Raw genomic sequence first — 23,908 nt, forward strand, 5'->3', positions numbered from 1 at the left:
GCGCGTCCCAACACTGTTAAAATGCAACTTACTATTTTTTTGTTAAATTTGCACGTGGGCGGTCGTACAGAAAACAAATCCCTTTGTCCTTTGAAATATAATACAGTAATAGAGATACAGTATACACGTGATCTTTAACATTACCTTATATGGAATTATGTATGTTCTGATGCACACTGCACTGTTTTGAGTATACTGTACATAATACGGTATAGTAATATAACGATAATGATTCAGAAACACGGGAAGTGATAAGTGAAATGAAATCACACTGTATTTTGAGAATCTAGTGAACGAGTAAGAAGCCTTGCACAACCTAAATCTACCTTTTTAGGCTACAGTCCACTCTCACACTCTATATAAAGCTCCCTGTTATTTAATAAAGTCACAACACACCGACCTGGTTAATCAGATTATAGGGTCAGTATCAGATAACATGTTGGAGAATGGGAACATGACGTAATAATGTGACAATAGATTACACAGGCTGAATAGGAACATGACGTAATAATGTGACAATAGATTACAGGCTGGATCTCTGGATTATACAGTGACATATCCTGTTACACAGTTTTTAGAGGGGGAAATGAGGGAGTAGGTTTTAGAGGGGAAAATGAGGGAGCAGGTTTTAGAGGGGAAAATGAGGGAGTAGGTTTTAGAGGGGCAAGTGAGGGAGCAAGTTTTAGAGGGGCAAATGAGGGAGCAGGTTTTAGAGGGGAAAATGAGGGAGTAGGTTTTAGAGGGGCAAGTGAGGGAGCAGGTTTTAGAGGGGCAAGTGAGGGAGCAGGTTTTAGAGGGGCAAATGAGGGAGTAGGTTTTAGAGGGGCAAATGAGGGAGTAGGTTTTAGAGGGGCAAATGAGGGAGCAGGTTTTAGAGGGGCAAATGAGGGAGTAGGTTTTAGAGGGGCAAATGAGGGAGCAGGTTTTAGAGGGGCAAATGAGGGAGCAGGTTTTAGAGGGGAAAATGAGGGAGCAGGTTTTAGAGGGGCAAGTGAGGGAGCAGGTTTTAGAGGGGCAAATGAGGGAGTAGGTTTTAGAGGGGCAAATGAGGGAGTAGGTTTTAGAGGGGCAAATGAGGGAGCAGGTTTTAGAGGGGCAAATGAGGGAGCAGGTTTTAGAGGGGCAAGTGAGGGAGCAGGTTTTAGAGGGGCAAATGAGGGAGCAGGTTTTAGAGGGGCAAATGAGGGAGCAGGTTTTAGAGGGGCAAATGAGGGAGCAGGTTTTAGGCGGTAGGATTTAAGTTCTGAGTTTAAACTCCCTGAGAAAGGATCTGATAAAGCTATTCAACAAAGTATAAGCTATAATTTCCACTGAATACTGATAAATAATAATAGATATTACTATTGTACTAACACTACTAGTTACTGATACTACAAATAAGTTAGGAATTTTAAGGGGCCTCTAAAACCTTTTAAGTGCTACTAAATACTATACGCTAATCTAACTGCGTATAATGCGATTACACTATTAATTGCACGAGGCGCAGCCGAGTGGAAATTGATACAATAATCGCACGAGGCGAAGCCGAGTTCGATTATTGCAGTTATTTCACGAGGCGCAGCCGAGTGCAATAACTGGTGTAATCGTATTATACATGCAGTTAGATTCGCGTATAACTCCATGCCTCTGATGTTATAACCAGTGTAATTAGTTTATAATCGCACCGACTTTGTTGTTATACAGGGTGGGCCTCAAAAGTCTACCCATCCTTATCTCTTAAAATTGTAACAGCTCGCTGAGATCTCACTAATTATTTTATTTCAGAATGGAAAAGCGCCATAACTTACGTTCTGATTAATATTTTTGATTCAAATTTTTAGAGAATGTTAATCATAATTAAACACAACTTCGTGCTAAGTTTTGTGTGAGTCTGAGCTTGTCTGAAAAAGTTAGCTCCTGAGTGTGCTAGCTTTAATTTCTCACCCAGAACTGTTTACATTGGTTAATAGAAACCACAAAAAAAAATCCTGGGTAAAAAAATTAAAAAACCACCGATTTATTTATGTTTTACCAATTCTATTCACCATGATACATCGCACATTCCATGTAAGAATAACGATATAAACAAGCAGGAAGGATCATCTGTGATAGTCCTTATCAGTTAAAATATAGAGAGAATGGAATGTGCGATGGATCCCCCCGGCTCCCCCTCCCCCCTCCTCCCTGGCCCTCCAGACTACAAGTTACTCACTCTGTGTCCGTTAAAGAAGTCTTGGTTGTTATCTTGAGCTTCCAATATTACGTTAACATCCTTCCCTATCATGTACAGTAGATTACCTGTCAGGAGGATTATGTTGTTAGCTAATTAGCTAATTAATTAACAATAAGTGAACTGAAGAGGATGGGGTTTGTTGTTAGTAGGGCTGCTCTTTTGTTAGTTCATCTAAGTTTCCTCTAATCAATTCCTTAATCTAACTAAGATGTTCTTTCTATAGTTTGATAAATAAGTCAGAAAGTAACTCTATAATCCACTTCCTGACTTCCTACATTTCCACTTTTGAGAGGGCTGGGTACGCGGAAATAAAAGAGATAGTTCAAATGGAGCGTTACTCAAGATAAGAGTTGGAAATTTAGACATATTTATACGTGATGCCCATATAAGGACATTTTGGAGAGTTCTAAATTCTGAGATCTCCACAATTATTGCTCTCTTCGGCAATGGTAGCGTCGACATATTGTTGGGGGTCATTGAGGGCTGAGATTCTATTTTGGAGAAGTCTGAGGACAGAATTCTCCATTCTATTTTGGAGCTCTCTCTTTTTTATTGTTGAGAATTCTGATAATTAAACTCCCCATTCTATTTTGGAGAGCTCTCTGCTGTGATTTTTGGAGTTTTTAACAAAACGCTCTGATTGCAGTACATAAAGGAAATGATGGCCGATTACCTTTGCCACCAACAAAAGATCAGGACAATTAATCTCGAGAAACTCATATAGTTATAATATTTATGAAGGAGCATTTACCATTTATTCTGATTTCAGCACCCTGAGGGGTTGACGAGAGTTTGAAGAGCTTCTGTTCGTTACCTCCTACTATCCTGTAAGTTACCTGAAACAGAGAGCTTTATGAAGGAGCACTAAAACATAGTGTATTTTTAAGGTTACTCACTAAAAAATTATGATTGGGCTTTGATGAAGGAGCGTTTGTGTGAATGTATTGATGAAGGAGTGTTAGTGTGAAGGTACTGATTATGCGCTCAAGATATATTGTATTATATTGTATCAGATGCTATCGTGGAGTAGGTGGTCTCCTGCACCTTTTCCCCCTCAACATGGTGAACAAAACATAGGCAGCCAACCTGCCCAAGATATAACTATTTAGTTTTTACAGAGGAGAAATACTATTCTATATATAAATATACTTATCTCATTGTCTCATTATCTTATAAAATTACATGTGTTTATCTTTCTAACAACTAGTCTTATGTATTGTGTTTACTGTTTATGTCAAGGCGTTGTCATGGTAATATGTTACTATCAAGAGATGTTAGGCTGGATATTATCAGTACAGTCACATCAGTAACGTCGCTTTAGCTATTAGCTGGACTATTTACAGTATAAACCAGTTTACTAATGAGTTTTCAAGATGTTACAAATCAATAAGAAAAATAAATACCTGACATGAAGACATAATACCACTGTGACACCTATACAAGTAACACCTATACTAGTAACACCTAGTAACACCTAGTAACACCTAGTTACACCTAGTAACACCTAGTAACACCTAGTAACACCCACAATAACGTGAGCTGTCAAAACAGACATACTAAATATGACCCCTTTTCTCAATACGAATAATTTAGTTCTGATGAGATACTGACAATAAAACCACCCTTTATTCGAGACAATTTGTGGCAAATATTATAAAAATATGAGTGAAATAGTGAAATTGAACAAAAAAGGCGCCAAATATGATCACCAATACAAATGGGCCATGGTAATATGTCACTACTCTACTTACCCCTCCCCCCTCACTCTCCCTCTTAACACTACTAGTTACCATGGTTACTTACCATGCCTGTGTCAGCACTGTCAGGATCTACAGCTTTGATAATACCGATAACAGTTCCATTACTATCTTCAGAGAAGGCAGTCAGATTGTATCTGCAAATATAGGGAGATAATAATTACTTATCTGAGAATAGAGTATGTAAATGGGATACTAAAGAATATAGAACCATGTTTATGATAATGAAACAAGAATTTAGTTAACCTGTCGAAAGCGAACTGAGGAGACTCGTCGTTAATATCGTTAACAATAACAATAACTTTAGCGCGGTCTTCCTTCTTGTCTGTAGTTCCTGAAACAAGTCGGGGATTAACAGTGACACCTATTTACATATAATAACACATAGTAACACCTAGTAACACCTAACACCTTACACCTGATAACACCTAGTAACACCTTACACCTGATAACACCTAGTAACACCTAGCAACACCTAGTAACTGCACCTAGTATGTAACACCTAGTAACACCTTATACCTGATGGCACCTAGTAACACATAGCAACACCTAGTAACTGCACCTAGTATGTAACACCTAGTAACACCTGGTAACACCTACCGTCGTAGTTGTTGACTGCCCTCACTTCGAACTTAAACATTCTCTTGGTCTCGTAGTCCAGGGAGTTTATCAGTTTCAATTCTCCCGTGTCTTTATCTATTGAGAACTTGTTATCGTAACTACCTGCTAGCTCGTAGTGGACCTGCAATATGAGAGGGAGTAGTAAACAAGATGGAATAATTTGTTCAATAGTTTTCCTAAGTTTTAGTGCTAAGGGACTGACTAATAAATCAATTACCAGTTTCATACTAACATCAGGTAAAAACATGGTAAAATAATAAGGTGAGAGTAAGACTACCTCACTACTCTCTCACTACTCTCTCACTACTACCTCACCTCGCTGGTAGTAAGAGTGAAACTAACCTCCCCAAAGTACATAGTATCTTGATCTGTAGCAGAAACAGTTAGCAGAGATTTGGGAGGGATGGCGTTCTCGTTAACAGAGATAGTATACTCTTCCTCATCCAGCACAGGAGGGTACTGGTTCTCTCCGAATATTGAGACCTCTACGTCACATCTACCTTGCTGTCCACCTGAAATTATACAGACATTCAGACACCCCGTCCATCCCCATTTGACCAAAAGTTGAGGAATAAATGAGCAATGGGGATCTACCTTCCCCCCCCCCCCCCCCCCCCCCCATTTTTGGAATCAAAAGGAGTTAGTTTTAGATGTCGTGTATTCTCCAGCTGTATTTTTGATAACCACACTTAGCTGAGGACTAGGGAGCATCCGTTTCATTGTACCTTATTTTTATTTATAATAAACTAAACCCTGCAATAGTATTTATGTATTAATGACCCCTCTACTACTACCAGGATCTTACTTACAGCTAGATTCATTAATAACCAACATAACTCTTGTAATATACCAGATTAATGATATAAAATGAACCACACATTAATGAACTGACAACCTGTGCAAGGTTAAACAGAGCACGCCTCTCCACACTGTCATAACACGTGGTACAACACGTGGTACAACACGTTGTACAACACGTGCTACAACACGTGCTACAACACGTGCTACAACACGTGCTACAACACGTGCTACAACACGTGCTACAACACGTGCTACAACACGTGCTACAACACGTGCTTCAACACGTGCTACAACACGTGCTACAACACGTGGTACAACACGTGCTACAACACGTAGGATCACGTGATCTAAAACAACCAAACAAGTCAGCTCTATACTCTAAGGTATAAGGTAGGAGATAGTAGAGCGGGTATTTAATCACTAAATATCTTAAAGGCTAGAGGGGTGGAGTCCGAGGAGGTTAACCCTGTTTAAGGTTACAGTGCTACTTTTTATTAAAGGTAAACCTCAAACTTTCGCGCGCGATATCTCAGAACGCAAAGTCTGATTTAGATCGGGTTTTTGTTTCTACTTGTTCCTCCCCAGCAGGACCCCCTCATCTCAACTAGTTTAATTATTCCTGGTAACCCGGCCTACTGTAAAACATTATATAATGTACTCTAATCTAATGTGCAGGTCACGTGACAGGGTTACTATAATACTAGGCAGGTTAGTTACTACATTATATAACATTAGGTTAGAGTGTACTGAGTTAGAGGACTCACTCCACGTTTCCACACCGTGTTAGTGTGTATTGAGGTTTGAGTGTTGTGTACTAGGGTTAGAGTGTTGTGTTAGACCTAGCTGAGAGCCAATAAGACTGCAGTGAGTTGAATAGCTGCTGTCAGATCATGTGTACTTTCTTTTTCTCTTAATCACTTTGTAATAGGACGGAAAAGAGGAGAATAACTAACTTATCTATTCTCTGAAGTTATTTATACAGTAGCTAGTAAGAACCACTATCCGCTATCTGTTAACTTGTACTGTAAATCTATCTAATCTACAGTTGATGTACATCACACATTACAAGGAATGTTCCCACGACCACAAACAATACCTTCACATCCCTGGACTCTGATTGGTTAATAGCAGTCACGTGACTTAGATGAGACGTTCTGATTGGCTAATATCTGCTGTTTAATAAAAACCATTTCCTCTAAAACCACTGCTCTGTAAACACTACCTTTATCTACATTACATATCATATTACACAGTTCCTCTACCTCTACGTGCAAGCCGTGTGTAAACAAGAGGTGGGGAGTGTCTGCTTAAAGCCAATTAAATTTAAACAATTCTTCGTTCCAATTATATACCTATCCGCTAAGAATTTCCAATTAATAAATTAGTATTTAATAATTAATTTGATAATTAGTAAATAACCTCCATCAGTAGCGAGCACAGTTAGCGAGATAACTTGATAGTCAGTATCAGGCAGAGGCAGAGCTACAGTTATACAGTATAGTGCCCACTCCCCGTATTATAATTAGTTAATTAGTTAATTAGTTAATTAGTTAATAACCTCCATCAGTAGCGAGCACAGTTAGCGAGATAACTTGATAGTCAGTATCAGGCAGAGGCAGAGCTACAGTTATACAGTATAGTGCCCACTCCCCGTATTATAATTAGTTAATTAGTTAATTATTTAATTAGTTAATAACCTCCATCAGTAGCGAGCACAGTTAGCGAGATAACTTGATAGTCAGTATCAGGCAGAGGCAGAGCTACAGTTATACAGTATAGTGCCCACTCCCCGTATTATAATTAGTTAATTAGTTAATTATTTAATTAGTTAATAACCTCCATCAGTAGCGAGCACAGTTAGCGAGATAACTTGATAGTCAGTATCAGGCAGAGGCAGAGCTACAGTTATACAGTATAGTGCCCACTCCCCGTATTATAATTAGTTGATTAGTTAATTATTTAATTAGTTAATAACCTCCATCAGTAGCGAGCACAGTTAGAGAGATAACTTGATAGTCAGTATCAGGCAGAGGCAGAGCTACAGTTATACAGTATAGTGCCCACTCCCCGTATTATAATTAGTTAATTAGTTAATTAGATAATTAGTTAATAACCTCCATCAGTAGCGAGCACAGTTAGAGAGATAACTTGATAGTCAGTATCAGGCAGAGGCAGAGCTACAGTTATACAGTATAATAGTGCCCACTCCCCGTATTATAATTAGTTAATTAGTTAATTAGTTAATTAGTTAATAACCTCCATCAGTAGCGAGCACAGTTAGAGAGATAACTTGATAGTCAGTATCAGGCAGAGGCAGAGCTACAGTTATACAGTATAATAGTGCCCACTCCCCGTATTATAATTAGTTAATTAGTTAATTATTTAATTAGTTAATAACCTCCATCAGTAGCGAGCACAGTTAGAGAGATAACTTGATAGTCGGTATCAGGCAGAGGCAGAGCTACAGTTATACAGTATAGTGCCCACTCCCCGTATTATAATTAGTTAATTAGTTAATTAGATAATTAGTTAATAACCTCCATCAGTAGCGAGCACAGTTAGAGAGATAACTTGATAGTCGGTATCAGGCAGAGGCAGAGCTACAGTTATACAGTATAATAGTGCCCACTCCCCGTATTATAATTAGTTAATTAGTTAATTATTTAATTAGTTAATAACCTCCATCAGTAGCGAGCACAGTTAGAGAGATAACTTGATAGTCGGTATCAGGCAGAGGCAGAGCTACAGTTATACAGTATAATAGTGCCCACTCCCCGTATTATAATTAGTTAATTAGTTAATTATTTAATCAGTTAATAACCTCCATCAGTAGCGAGCACAGTTAGAGAGATAACTTGATAGTCGGTATCAGGCAGAGGCAGAGCTACAGTTATACAGTATAATAGTGCCCACTCCCCGTATTATAATTAGTTAATTAGTTAATTAGTTAATTAGTTAATAACCTCCATCAGTAGCGAGCACAGTTAGAGAGATAACTTGATAGTCGGTATCAGGCAGAGGCAGAGCTACAGTTATACAGTATAGTGCCCACTCGACTCCCCGTATTATAATTAGTTAATTAGTTAATTATTTAATTAGTTAATAACCTCCATCAGTAGCGAGCACAGTTAGAGAGATAACTTGATAGTCAGTATCAGGCAGAGGCAGAGCTACAGTTATACAGTATAATAGTGCCCACTCCCCGTATTATAATTAGTTGATTAGTTAATTATTTAATTAGTTAATAACCTCCATCAGTAGCGAGCACAGTTAGAGAGATAACTTGATAGTCAGTATCAGGCAGAGGCAGAGCTACAGTTATACAGTATAGTGCCCACTCCCCGTATTATAATTAGTTAATTAGTTAATTAGTTAATTAGTTAATAACCTCCATCAGTAGCGAGCACAGTTAGCGAGATAACTTGATAGTCAGTATCAGGCAGAGGCAGAGCTACAGTTATACAGTATAATAGTGCCCACTCCCCGTATTATAATTAGTTGATTAGTTAATTATTTAATTAGTTAATAACCTCCATCAGTAGCGAGCACAGTTAGAGAGATAACTTGATAGTCAGTATCAGGCAGAGGCAGAGCTACAGTTATACAGTATAATAGTGCCCACTCCCCGTATTATAATTAGTTAATTAGTTAATTATTTAATTAGTTAATAACCTCCATCAGTAGCGAGCACAGTTAGAGAGATAACTTGATAGTCAGTATCAGGCAGAGGCAGAGCTACAGTTATAGTGCCCACTCCCCGTATTATAATTAGTTAATTAGTTAATTATTTAATTAGTTAATAACCTCCATCAGTAGCGAGCACAGTTAGAGATATAACTTGATAGTCAGTATCAGGCAGAGGCAGAGCTACAGTTATACAGTATAGTGCCCACTCCCCGTATTATAATTAGTTAATTAGTTAATTATTTAATTAGTTAATAACCTCCATCAGTAGCGAGCACAGTTAGAGAGATAACTTGATAGTCAGTATCAGGCAGAGGCAGAGCTACAGTTATACAGTATAGTGCCCACTCCCCGTATTATAATTAGTTAATTAGTTAATTATTTAATTAGTTAATAACCTCCATCAGTAGCGAGCACAGTTAGAGAGATAACTTGATAGTCAGTATCAGGCAGAGGCAGAGCTACAGTTATACAGTATAATAGTGCCCACTCCCCGTATTATAATTAGTTAATTAGTTAATTATTTAATTAGTTAATAACCTCCATCAGTAGCGAGCACAGTTAGAGAGATAACTTGATAGTCAGTATCAGGCAGAGGCAGAGCTACAGTTATAGTGCCCACTCCCCGTATTATAATTAGTTAATTAGTTAATTATTTAATTAGTTAATAACCTCCATCAGTAGCGAGCACAGTTAGAGATATAACTTGATAGTCAGTATCAGGCAGAGGCAGAGCTACAGTTATACAGTATAGTGCCCACTCCCCGTATTATAATTAGTTAATTAGTTAATTATTTAATTAGTTAATAACCTCCATCAGTAGCGAGCACAGTTAGAGAGATAACTTGATAGTCAGTATCAGGCAGAGGCAGAGCTACAGTTATACAGTATAGTGCCCACTCCCCGTATTATAATTAGTTAATTAGTTAATTATTTAATTAGTTAATAACCTCCATCAGTAGCGAGCACAGTTAGAGAGATAACTTGATAGTCGGTATCAGGCAGAGGCAGAGCTACAGTTATACAGTATAGTGCCCACTCCCCGTATTATAATTAGTTAATTAGTTAATTATTTAATTAGTTAATAACCTCCATCAGTAGCGAGCACAGTTAGAGAGATAACTTGATAGTCAGTATCAGGCAGAGGCAGAGCTACAGTTATACAGTATAGTGCCCACTCCCCGTATTATAATTAGTTAATTAGTTAATTAGTTAATTAGTTAATAACCTCCATCAGTAGCGAGCACAGTTAGAGAGATAACTTGATAGTCGGTATCAGGCAGAGGCAGAGCTACAGTTATACAGTGAAAGCAGTATTAATGACATTCTCACTTTTCAGAACTAAGTGCCTAATATAATTAAGATAGAACATCTAAACAGTTTTATTCCTGTTCCATATGATCGAGGATAGTCAGGGCTACAAAACCTGACCAAGTTTAGCTCAATCCAGTACTGCGCGTTCAAGATATGAGGTTAAATATACCAAAAATAAAGGTTTTCTGGTGTGACATCATTGTAAATTATTTGGAGTATAACCTCAATATCTCACAAACTATACATTTGTGGTCTTTCTGAGTTACACTATCTGTTTCCTTTGGCAATTTCGGTTCAGAGTCAATTAAGTTTGAAACAAAATCTCAGTATATGTGAAAGGACTGAGGATATCAAGTTTGTAAAAGCGCGCGCGCGCGCGCGCGCGCACACATATAATAACCTCATATCTTCCACATTTAACGATTTTTTATAGAAATTCTTTCACCATCCTGTAGCACTCATGTGCTGAGTAGGATAGCATTCAAATCATGTCTTTAAAAGATTTAGATAGATACTGAGGGAGAAAATTCATGTTTGTAAAAGCGCGCGCGCGCGCGCGCGCGCATGGCCCAGACTATATCAATGGACGGCCACGGAAGGATAAAAGTACTTTCATACACACCAGCATGCTCATTGATGGCTTAAAATGAAGCTAAGACATACTCCTATCAGATCCACCATAAGTTAGATACCATAATAATCATTAAATGTGTCTAAAATGAGGAAGCTTTGACAAGTGCGAGTGGTTTTGGCAAATTTTGGTATAAAATGGGCCCTGAGATCATATTTTTCTCATTAAAATCACATATATCACGAATATTTATGTGTATTGGGTGTATCCTCATTGGTATCAACCATTTCAATCATCTAGAGCAGCTTTCCTGATTCTTTATCTCATGAAAATGGGCAAAAAAGCTCATAAATAGTCCAAAATCGGTCATTTTCGCCGCTTTAATAACCTCATTCCTGGCACCCAGAACACTTTGGGTACTCAAAACATGATTTTTCGGATACCTCAGACCCCTAACTAGCACATGGAGCCAGAAAGAACAGCATGTAGGGACTTCTAAATTTCCATGGTTGAGAACCCAATGTCACACTATTCGTTCATTAATCCTGCTTTCACTGGATACAGTATAATAGTGCCCACTCCCCGTATTATAATTAGTTAATTAGTTAATTATTTAATTAGTTAATAACCTCCATCAGTAGCGAGCACAGTTAGAGAGATAACTTGATAGTCAGTATCAGGCAGAGCTACAGTTATACAGTATAATAGTGCCCACTCCCCGTATTATAATTAGTTAATTAGTTAATTATTTAATTAGTTAATAACCTCCATCAGTAGCGAGCACAGTTAGAGAGATAACTTGATAGTCAGTATCAGGCAGAGGCAGAGCTACAGTTATACAGTATAGTGCCCACTCCCCGTATTATAATTAGTTAATTAGTTAATTATTTAATTAGTTAATAACCTCCATCAGTAGCGAGCACAGTTAGAGAGATAACTTGATAGTCAGTATCAGGCAGAGGCAGAGCTACAGTTATACAGTATAATAGTGCCCACTCCCCGTATTATAATTAGTTAATTAGTTAATTATTTAATCAGTAAATAACCTCCATCAGTAGCGAGCACAGTTAGCGAGATAACTTGATAGTCAGTATCAGGCAGAGGCAGAGCTACAGTTATACAGTATAATAGTGCCCACTCCCCGTATTATAATTAGTTAATTAGTTAATTATTTAATTAGTTAATAACCTCCATCAGTAGCGAGCACAGTTAGAGAGATAACTTGATAGTCAGTATCAGGCAGAGGCAGAGCTACAGTTATACAGTATAATAGTGCCCACTCCCCGTATTATAATTAGTTAATTATTTAATTATTTAATTAGTTAATAACCTCCATCAGTAGCGAGCACAGTTAGAGAGATAACTTGATAGTCGGTATCAGGCAGAGGCAGAGCTACAGTTATACAGTATAATAGTGCCCACTCCCCGTATTATAATTAGTTAATTAGTTAATTATTTAATCAGTAAATAACCTCCATCAGTAGCGAGCACAGTTAGCGAGATAACTTGATAGTCAGTATCAGGCAGAGGCAGAGCTACAGTTATACAGTATAATAGTGCCCACTCCCCGTATTATAATTAGTTAATTAGTTAATTATTTAATTAGTTAATAACCTCCATCAGTAGCGAGCACAGTTAGAGAGATAACTTGATAGTCAGTATCAGGCAGAGGCAGAGCTACAGTTATACAGTATAATAGTGCCCACTCCCCGTATTATAATTAGTTAATTAGTTAATTATTTAATTAGTTAATAACCTCCATCAGTAGCGAGCACAGTTAGAGATATAACTTGATAGTCAGTATCAGGCAGAGGCAGAGCTACAGTTATACAGTATAGTGCCCACTCCCCGTATTATAATTAGTTAATTAGTTAATTATTTAATTAGTTAATAACCTCCATCAGTAGCGAGCACAGTTAGAGAGATAACTTGATAGTCAGTATCAGGCAGAGGCAGAGCTACAGTTATACAGTATAATAGTGCCCACTCCCCGTATTATAATTAGTTAATTAGTTAATTATTTAATTAGTTAATAACCTCCATCAGTAGCGAGCACAGTTAGAGAGATAACTTGATAGTCAGTATCAGGCAGAGGCAGAGCTACAGTTATAATACAGTATAGTGCCCACTCCCCGTATTATAATTAGTTAATTAGTTAATTAGTTAATTAGTTAATAACCTCCATCAGTAGCGAGCACAGTTAGAGAGATAACTTGATAGTCAGTATCAGGCAGAGGCAGAGCTACAGTTATACAGTATAGTGCCCACTCCCCGTATTATAATTAGTTAATTAGTTAATTATTTAATTAGTTAATAACCTCCATCAGTAGCGAGCACAGTTAGAGAGATAACTTGATAGTCAGTATCAGGCAGAGGCAGAGCTACAGTTATACAGTATAATAGTGCCCACTCCCCGTATTATAATTAGTTAATTAGTTAATTAGTTAATTAGTTAATAACCTCCATCAGTAGCGAGCACAGTTAGAGAGATAACTTGATAGTCAGTATCAGGCAGAGGCAGAGCTACAGTTATACAGTATAATAGTGCCCACTCCCCGTATTATAATTAGTTAATTAGTTAATTAGTTAATTAGTTAATAACCTCCATCAGTAGCGAGCACAGTTAGAGAGATAACTTGATAGTCAGTATCAGGCAGAGGCAGAGCTACAGTTATAGTGCCCACTCCCCGTATTATAATTAGTTAATTAGTTAATTAGTTAATTAGTTAATAACCTCCATCAGTAGCGAGCACAGTTAGAGAGATAACTTGATAGTCAGTATCAGGCAGAGGCAGAGCTACAGTTATAGTGCCCACTCCCCGTATTATAATTAGTTAATTAGTTAATTATTTAATTAGTTAATAACCTCCATCAGTAGCGAGCACAGTTAGAGAGATAACTTGATAGTCGGTATCAGGCAGAGGCAGAGCTACAGTTATACAGTATAATAGTGCCCACTCCCCGTATTATAATTAGTTAATTAGTTAATTATTTAATTAGTTAATAACCTCCATCAGTAGCGAGCACAGTTAGAGAGATAACTTGATAGTCAGTATCAGGCAGAGGCAGAGCTACAGTTATAGTGCCCACTCCCCGTATTATAATTAGTTAATTAGTTAATTATTTAATTAGTTAATAACCTCCATCAGTAGCGAGCACAGTTAGAGAGATAACTTGATAGTCGGTATCAGGCAGAGGCAGAGCTACAGTTATACAGTATAGTGCCCACTCCCCGTATTATAATTAGTTAATTAGTTAATTATTTAATTAGTTAATAACCTCCATCAGTAGCGAGCACAGTTAGAGAGATAACTTGATAGTCAGTATCAGGCAGAGGCAGAGCTACAGTTATACAGTATAATAGTGCCCACTCCCCGTATTATAATTAGTTAATTAGTTAATTATTTAATTAGTTAATAACCTCCATCAGTAGCGAGCACAGTTAGAGAGATAACTTGATAGTCAGTATCAGGCAGAGGCAGAGCTACAGTTATACAGTATAATAGTGCCCACTCCCCGTATTATAATTAGTTAATTAGTTAATTATTTAATTAGTTAATAACCTCCATCAGTAGCGAGCACAGTTAGAGAGATAACTTGATAGTCAGTATCAGGCAGAGGCAGAGCTACAGTTATAGTGCCCACTCCCCGTATTATAATTAGTTAATTAGTTAATTATTTAATTAGTTAATAACCTCCATCAGTAGCGAGCACAGTTAGAGAGATAACTTGATAGTCAGTATCAGGCAGAGGCAGAGCTACAGTTATACAGTATAATAGTGCCCACTCCCCGTATTATAATTAGTTAATTAGTTAATTATTTAATTAGTTAATAACCTCCATCAGTAGCGAGCACAGTTAGAGAGATAACTTGATAGTCAGTATCAGGCAGAGGCAGAGCTACAGTTATACAGTATAATAGTGCCCACTCCCCGTATTATAATTAGTTAATTAGTTAATAAGTTAATTAGTTAATAACCTCCATCAGTAGCGAGCACAGTTAGCGAGATAACTTGATAGTCGGTATCAGGCAGAGGCAGAGCTACAGTTATACAGTATAGTGCCCACTCCCCGTATTATAATTAGTTAATTAGTTAATTATTTAATTAGTTAATAACCTCCATCAGTAGCGAGCACAGTTAGAGAGATAACTTGATAGTCAGTATCAGGCAGAGGCAGAGCTACAGTTATACAGTATAGTGCCCACTCCCCGTATTATAATTAGTTAATTAGTTAATTATTTAATTAGTTAATAACCTCCATCAGTAGCGAGCACGGTTAGAGAGATAACTTGATAGTCAGTATCAGGCAGAGGCAGAGCTACAGTTATAGTCCCTGTGGTTCTGTGTATCTTGAATAGTCTCACTGTGTTGGTATTTGTGTCTAGAGAATATTCAACCGCTCCGTAAATTCCGTCGTCAAAGTCACGTGCTCGGACCTGCGTAACCTCGTATCCAACCTGGGGTTAATGGGGTTATCCTGGGGTTAATGGGGGTTAACCTGGAGTTAATGGGGGTTATCCTCGGGTTAATGGGGGTTATCCTGGGGTTAATGGGGTTATCCTGGGGTTAATGGGGGTTAACCTGGGGTTAATGGGGGTTATCCTGGGGTTAATGGGGGTTATCCTGGGGTTAATGGGGGTTATCCTGGGGTTAATGGGGGTTATCCTGGGGTTAATGGGGTTATCCTGGGGTTAAATGGGGGTTAACCTGGGGTTAATGGGGGTTAACCTGGGGTTAATGGGGGTTATCCTGGGGTTAACCTGGGTTAACCTGGGGTTAATTGGGTTTAACCTGGGCCCTGGGATTAATGGGGGTTAACCTGGGGTTTAATAGATATAAGGTGGGAGCAACGGTAGGATACAGTAAAACCCCAATTTCTCGCGGAGTTGGGGAACGGAAGAAGCCGGGTAGATAGGGGTTTTACAGTACAAGAGGGGAGTGTGATATTTCTTGAATCATAGCTTCTTTCTACCGTGATTTTAAATATTGTTTTAAAAAGTCGAAGATTAACAACATCAAAATATGATTATGTAAACCAGATTTAAATCATACTAATCACATAATAATAATCATGATAATAATATAATTATACGCTGATTAAGTAATTATACTGGATATATCTAAGCTAAGTACTCACCACGACGTTATTCTTAACACTGGTCTCAACTAGGTCCTGACTAAACAATGGAATGTTATCATTCTCATCCAGCAGGTTAATAGTCACTGTAGCTGTAGCTATGTGGGGCCCGTTAGGGGGCGTGCCTCCGTCTAGTGCTTGTATTATCTGGTAAGAGGGAGTTAATTAGTTAACCAGGTTATAAGTTAATTAGGTAATTAGGTAATTGACTGATTGAAATAAATAAATTTCATTATATTTATAACTAGATAGCTCAGTATATTTTAATATAATGACTTAACACAGTTGACAAGGTTGTATTTGTCTACTAACCTGTGTACGCCACAACTATAAAATTTCAGCAAGAACAAATAAAACTACTGCAAATCACAAGATAATAATATGTGGGCACATAATTAGGTAAGGGATCCCTCAAATAACTGTGAATAATAACGAACCATGTTGATATGAGGTGTTCTCTCTCTGTCCAGTTTAACTAGGTTCCTGATGACCCCACCTTTAGGAGTTATACTAAACCAGGTCATGGGATCTGCTCCTGTGTCCTGTACTGAAACCGACCTGAAATAATATGCCAATATTATTACAAATAATATGCGAATATTATTACATATATTATATGGTATATATACCAGATCAATATAGTAGCAGATGAATAACATTCATTATATAATTACTGTGATCTTTAATTCTAGTTTTATTAATTTTAAATGGTAATAACAATTAATGTAAATCCCCTCATTCTAATAAAGTTCCCAGTACTGCCAGACTTGATTATTCCTCTCATTATATGATACTAACTGTCTCACAACACAACACTAAACTGCTGCTTTCTTCTCAACTCTACTAAATAACCCACATTTATCTCAATTTTGAGGCGCTGAAATGTTTACGAAATATGTTAAACATATTATATTAAATGTTTGCTAGGTTAAATAAGAGAGTTCTACTGAAACACGCTCTGTTTTGAAGAATTACAGGTCTTTTAACGCATTGTAGCGAACATGTTTAAGTTGCAAGTTGTAAACACTACATATATGTAGTCACGTGACCATACAAACTGTATCACGTGACATTGAACCAACGACAGCACAAGCAGATCAGGAAACCACTAATTGATTTCCAAACTTGTGCAGTCTGTGGAGTGGGCAGGATGTTGTGACCAGGGGTTATTTTAGTTATATTACTGCACGTGTCCTTAATTATACATTAATTGGGCCGTTTAGCGACATCAACCTGCGCTTCAAGACATTCTAAACATAAACTAAAATATTAAAATCTAAAAGAATTGAAATCTTCTTTCTGGTCCACATGAAAACCATTTACTCAGTGAGGTCTTATTCCCATTCCATGTCATTTAAATATTAAAGCCTACTTAATTATATAAGTATACATCGTGCGAAGGAAGGAAATGGTGTTTAGTGTGTACCAAGGTTTGTTCTTGACAAATCTCTGAAACCCTCCAAAGTAGACTCACAGTGAAACTGTGTTATTCACAAACCTTCCCCCCAGCCGCACCCCTCCGGCCCTCCTCCCCCCCCCCCCCCCCCCCCCCCGGCCGCACCCCTCCCTCCCCCCCCCCCCGGCCGCGCCCCTCCCTCCCCTTAACTCTCTTAGTAGCTCTGTTACTTACGCTATCTTGTAAGTGATGTCCCCGAAGTCCCCATCATCAGCGTCAGTAGCAGATACACTGATTATATCAGTACCGGGTGAAGTGTTTTCAGGGATAGATATCTCGTACGATACTGACTCAAACAGAGGGTAGTGGTCGTTTATATCCATTATCTTCACCTGTAGGAGAGAGTAATCAGATAATTAACTAATCAAGTTATTATTTTAGTTTATTAAGTTAATAAAACTTAGTTTAAAGTCAAGGCATTGCTCTGTTCAGGACTTACCTTGAAGTCCATATGAGATATTTTCTGCTCAGGACTGCCGTTATCTCTGCATGTTATTGACAAGGTAAACTCCTGCACTAAATCCCTCCTTGGTGGTCTTTTTACTCGCACGTTCCTGATATTACGAGGTAGTTACTTTAGACCTGGTTATAGATAACATTAAACATTGGGGATAGTTTACAGATTAAATGAAATACGTACTATGTTCTTCTTTCCGAGATTGATCTCCAGGAAATTTAAAGTTTCTTTGTCTGTTTGGTGTACCGTCTTATAATACTTATAGTAATTTATAGTAATTTATAGTAATTATTAATTATAGTAATTTATAGTAATAGTACTATGAGTATTGCTGAAAGCACAGTGTAAGGCCTACACGGACCGCCTCTAACTAGCCAATCCCTGTTTACTATGTTTACAGCTCACTACAGTGCAGATTTACTGAAGGGGTACTCTTCATCTTTTAGCACTTACCCCTCCTCAATTAACCCTCAATCGAGTTTCCTATTATTCAGCTGAGTCTTATGTATAATGTATAATGTATAATGTATAATGTATAATGTATAATGTATAATGTATAATGTAAAATGGATAATGTATAATGTATAATGTATAATGTATAATGTATATAAATTATACTGACCACATATTGATGACATCATCATTATGTACCAGCTTGAAGTACTCCATTCCATTCTCACTGTCCATCTCACAAATAACCCGGCCTGCCTCCCCGTCATCATCATCAGTCACTCTTATTGTAACTACTGGTGAGTCTGGTGACGCGTCCTCGTCTACTTGTGCTTCTGTGGGGCGGAGAGGGGTTTAGTTAGGAGGGGTTTAGTTAGGAGGGGTTTAGTAAGGAGGGGTTTGTGTTAGGATGGGTTTATTTTGGAAGGGTGGATTTAGTTAGGAGGGAAGGTTTAGTTAGGAGGGAGCGGTTTATTTGGTACTTTGGCTACGTAAGAATTTATAAATGGTAGCTAGTAAACAAACATAACAATGCTCCTTCATAAAACTAACCGGTATCAGAAGCGGACTTGTAGATAATCTCTATTTGAGGCTGGTTATCGTTAACGTCTATCACTGTTATACTCACAAACACCCTGCAAAATGTTTGTTTTTTAGCTTAATTTTGATATTAACTACCAAAATAAGACAGGGTTTAACTTCAAACTATTAATCGTTTGATTTTAAATATATTTTCGTCTACTTGAACTACTTTTTTAACTGAGCAAAAATAAACTCAGTATTTCATTGGAAATTTAGTTTTTGAGTGTGGTCTGTCAAACTAAGTCGAAATAATGTGATTGAACTTTGCGACCACTAAAGCAAGAAAAACATCTACTCTACAAATATATCATGATATCGCCCACTGTTAATAGTATTATATAATACAATCATATACTATTATCTACTATATATTATAGTCTACTTTAATCAACTGAACATGAAGTGTACTGTACAGTGTACAAGATGAATATTGAATATTATGCTATCATGTTTAATATTACTTACTAACTTTAGGTACTTTATAATATTAACAGCTCTAAATATTTACCAAGACTTACCAACATAGTACATAGTAAAACAACGTGCTTCTTACAAACAAAAGCATTTCAACCTTAGTTATAATAAGAGGGTAAAACTGGAAAATAACGATAAAAACGAACAAGATCAAAGTATGCAACAAGATAGTAGAAGTATACAACTATAAGAAGAGCATATATATAATCGAGCAAATGACTACAAGATAGCTTGTTGACAAGGGTTATAAAATGTGTATAACCTTGTACTTGATACCACAAACAATGTGCAACAAGCACTTAGTGAGAGAAAATACAATTATATTATTATGTACTGGACAGTCTGTAAATAGGATGTGTTTATTTTAAGTGAAGTTATTTCTTCAAAACATAAAAAACAGCGTTTATGAAGTTGAGTTTAACAAAATGCGTACAGTACAGCTACTACATTGTAAACCATGCAAGCTGCACAGAGAAACTTGATAGCACTAAGAAACATGATAGTGCTCCTTTGTAAAACAAGTCTGTGACAGAGGTCGTTATTTACAAATTAAAAGTTAAAGCCCTGTAATTACGAGGATTATTAGCAAACTGCAGACTAGGTACTCCTTAACACTCACATTACACCATATTAAAATAAACTAACTTATATAATTTAACTTATATACTTACGTATTATAATAAATTAAGTTTTATTGCAAAAGAGACAAGGTGAAGTGGCCGGCGTCCAATGATGGTCGATGGAGTAAGTTTGATGAGTGTGTGGTAGAGAAGTTTGCAGTGGTTCTCAAGCGGAAACCATTTCAAGAGAAGATGGTGAGTCATTGTGATGTAGTGTACGACGAGGGTGTCAAGTTGTTTGGTATTGTTGAAGTAGGTGCTGGTAGTGGAAAGAAGTCCATGAGCTTTAAGAACAGGCGAAAGGAGGAGATTGACAGCCTGATTGAAAAGAGGAAGCAGTTGAGGAGGAAGAAAAGGAAGGCAAGGAGTGAGATAGAGAAGGATGGTTATGAGGCATTATTGAGAGTGTTGGCTGGTCGTTTGATGAAGTTGAGGAGGGCTGAGAAAAGGAGACAGAAGCAGAGAGAGATAAGGAGAGTTAGAGGGGATTTTGGACGCGACCCTTTCAAGACAGTCAAGGGAGTGCTAAATCCAAGTCCAGTGGGGGAGCTTAAGTGTTCAAAGGAGGAGCTAGATGATCACTTGGCCAGAACGTACGGAGATCCAGCCCGGCAGCAGCCCCTTGGTATACTTGAGGGTCTGCCTGAGTGTGCTCCTGAACCCTCTGTTGCCTTTGACCTCACAACGGTATCCAAGAAGGAGTTTGAGGAGGTTGTAAAGAAGGCAAGGAGCAAGAGTGCCCCGGGTAACAACGGGATCCCGTACACAGTGTACAAGAGATGTCCTGGTATTGCCAAGAATCTCTGGGACCTGTTAAGAACTGGATATAAGTTAGAAGAATATCCTGACAATTGTAGGTATTTCGAGGGTGTCTACATCCCAAAGGCGGATGGCGACTTTTCACCAAGTTCAGGACGGCCTATTTCCCTGGGTAACATTCAAGGGAAGATTTATTTGGCGATCCTGGCGAAGAGGTTGACCAGCTTTGTTGTCTCGAATGGATATGTAGACCTCTCTATACAGAAGGGTGGTGTGCCAGGCGTCCGTGGGTGCACGGAGCATTTTGGTGCCATGTGGGAGGTACTGAAGGAGGCAAAGGTCAAGAAGAAGGATCTGAGTGTGGTATGGCTTGACCTGGCTAACGCTTACGGAGCGGTACCCCATGTTCTGATTGCCAGGGCCCTCCGTTTCTACAACGTCCCCGAGAAGGTTATCAATATTATCCTACGGTACTTCTCCGGGGTATTCGGAAGGTTCTCCTCAAGAACGGTGACATCAGACTGGCAGCAGTTTGAGATAGGAATCTTCATGGGGTGTGTGATATCAGTCATCTTGTTTGTCTTGTGCATGAACCTTGGGCATGAACACCTAAAGTCTAAGGTTCCGAGAAGCATTGAGTACATCAAGGATGACACACCGATACCAACTCTGAAGCTGTTTATGGACGATAGCTGTCTGACGACCGCACGTGCAGAGGATATGCAAACGTTACTCAATGTGTTTCAGAAGTACGTGGACTGGTCCAGATTTAAGTTAAAGTCCTCCAAGTCCAGAGCACTGGTGTTGAAGAAGGGAGTGGCTGTGAGGTGGGTTGAGGAGGTAGTGGTAGGAGAGGAGGAGGTGGAGAGAGAAGAGGTGTGTTTGCAGTTGGGTGGTGAGGTGATTCCGAATGTGTCAGAGAAGCCGATAAAATTCCTTGGGAGATGGATAAGAGTGGAAGGAAATGACAAATCAGTCATCGACTCAACCAAGGTCGACCTTAACACTTTTCTTCGGAGACTCGATGAAAGTTCCCTTACTGGACTCCAGAAGTGCTGGGGATATCAGTACATGGTCCTTCCAAAACTGAAGTGGCCTCTTGCCATCTATGATATTCCGATCACAACAGTTACCAGATGGGAACAGAATACCAATAGTTTCCTCAGGAAGTGGTTAGGGGTGGGGCACACTCTGAGTGGTCTTTGTCTGTTCAGTCAATCATCCAGTGTGGCCTTACCGGTGAGCAGTTTGACAGATACATGGAAGATAGAGAAGTGTCGACTGTTGCAATCCTATCAGACATCTAAGGATGACCTGATTAAAGCAGTCCAGCCCCAAGTTCGTTCTGGTAGAGTTTGGAGGCCTGAGACAGAACTGGAAGAGGCCAGAAGAGATTTGGTCTGTGAATCGGTGCGAGGGATGGTGCAACCTCAAAAAAGAGTTGGCATCGGTTTTGGTGACTGGAAAAAACCTTGGGAGAGGATGGATGAACGGGAAAGAGAGAGGGAGGTTATGCTGAGAGTGAAGGAGAACATTGAAAGAGAGAGGGAGGTGCAAGTAGGTTCTCTGGAGATGCAGAGCAGGTGGGGTGAGTGGAGAGAGCTCGTAATGAAGACGGATTTGAGCTGGCATACACTTTTTAAGTATGGTGACTCACTTATTGGGTTCATGCTAAGTGCTGTGTACGGCACCCTCTTAACCCCCTCTATGGTTTCCAAGTGGAGTGAAGATGAGGATGGGAAGTGCAAGTTATGTGAGGAGAGGATGGGCACCATTCAGCACATTTTGGCTGGGTGTAAGGTGGCCCTTAGTCAAGGAAGGTATAGATGGCGGCACGACAAGGTTCTGAAGCAGATCTCTGAACAGGTTGTCTTCCATTGTGATCGCCGAGTGAACACTTATAAGAACAAGGCCGGCGATGGAAGGCAGTTCATTGATTTTGTTCCTGCTGGGAAAAGAAAAGCAGGTTCAGACGACCGGAAGGAGAGTCGTGGTTTTGGGATCCTGAGTGGGTATCGGGATTGGATAGTGCTGTCAGACCTTGAGGGGCAGCTTAAGTTTCCCAGTGAGATTGTGGAAACACGGCTGAGGCCGGACCTTGTGATATTCTCAAGGTCGGCAAAGACAGTTATTTGGTGGGAGCTAACAGTACCATCTGAAGAGCGGATCGCTGAATCGCACGAGTACAAGCTCGACCGATACAGCGGTCTGCAGGCTGAGATTCAGGCGGAAGGTTGGTGCTGTTATAATGCCGCAGTCGAAGTTGGAGCTAGGGGAGTGGTTGCGCAGAGTTTGGAGACAGCTGCGAGGAGGATTGGTTTTAGGGGAAGAGAGCTGAAGAAGCTGGTACGGGACAGTGGGAAAGAGGCAGCCCACTGTTCCAGATGGATCTACTTGTTATCGAGAAAGAGGGAGTGGGAGTTCAGGAAGGTTGGAGCTTGAGAGTTCACTATAACATCTAGAGGTACCATAAACGTTATCTCGTCGCCAATTGCGAGCTCTAACGGGTCTCCTCAAGTGACTCTCGGATCAGATGGTGGTTCAAGGGTGGACTGCTGGGGCGCCTGACAGGAAACCGTATTGCGATTAAAGCCCCGAAACGGTGTCAGGTTGGTAACTGATGATTCTGATCCATGCTCCTGTGAGTTTGCTGTTGTATCTCAACTCGCTAAACTGAGGCATCTCCGCATCTTGGGTGAATATGCGTACATCTTCATACTAAACCCAGGTGTGGCATGTGTCAGTGAATACGGGCGAGCGGATGCAATAGCGAAGGTGGTGTGACAAGGCCTAAAAGACACAGTCAGATAGTTGTCAGCTCGCTGACTGTAAGGGAGAAGGTATATCCGTATTTCGCTGCTACTGATGCAGTCCTTGATCTGGCAATCAAGGCTTCTCTGTTTTTCGTCTAACTATGTACCGTTGGGCTTGTGGAACCCGTCAGGGGGACATACATAGGTTAGAATGGTTTTGTGCACCAAGAGGAGTGAGGGAATGAGGGTTGAAGAGAG

The 23,908-nt window shown here is 39.1% G+C and overlaps 1 protein-coding gene across 1 annotated transcript in view; it reads right to left on the bottom strand.

Moving 5' to 3' along the window:
• Nucleotides 1-23,908, bottom strand: part of LOC134813693 (protocadherin gamma-A4-like) — a 50,354-nt gene that overhangs the window by 23,744 nt on the left and 2,702 nt on the right. Inside the window, exons 5-17 of the mRNA XM_063821538.1 lie at nucleotides 19,015-19,097; nucleotides 18,635-18,797; nucleotides 17,995-18,109; nucleotides 17,730-17,887; nucleotides 16,537-16,657; nucleotides 16,100-16,246; nucleotides 15,218-15,419; nucleotides 4,933-5,102; nucleotides 4,570-4,711; nucleotides 4,216-4,303; nucleotides 4,016-4,106; nucleotides 2,964-3,048; nucleotides 2,192-2,277 (exon numbers count right to left, since the gene is read on the bottom strand). Of these exons, the coding sequence (XP_063677608.1) occupies nucleotides 2,192-2,277; nucleotides 2,964-3,048; nucleotides 4,016-4,106; nucleotides 4,216-4,303; nucleotides 4,570-4,711; nucleotides 4,933-5,102; nucleotides 15,218-15,419; nucleotides 16,100-16,246; nucleotides 16,537-16,657; nucleotides 17,730-17,887; nucleotides 17,995-18,109; nucleotides 18,635-18,797; nucleotides 19,015-19,097 (1,651 nt within the window). The remainder of the gene's footprint in view (nucleotides 1-2,191; nucleotides 2,278-2,963; nucleotides 3,049-4,015; nucleotides 4,107-4,215; nucleotides 4,304-4,569; nucleotides 4,712-4,932; nucleotides 5,103-15,217; nucleotides 15,420-16,099; nucleotides 16,247-16,536; nucleotides 16,658-17,729; nucleotides 17,888-17,994; nucleotides 18,110-18,634; nucleotides 18,798-19,014; nucleotides 19,098-23,908) is intronic.

The sequence above is a fragment of the Bolinopsis microptera genome, chromosome 4, assembly GCF_026151205.1.
Source record: "Bolinopsis microptera isolate Bmic1 chromosome 4, MBARI_Bmic_1.0, whole genome shotgun sequence".
NCBI classification, from domain to species: domain Eukaryota; kingdom Metazoa; phylum Ctenophora; class Tentaculata; order Lobata; family Bolinopsidae; genus Bolinopsis; species Bolinopsis microptera.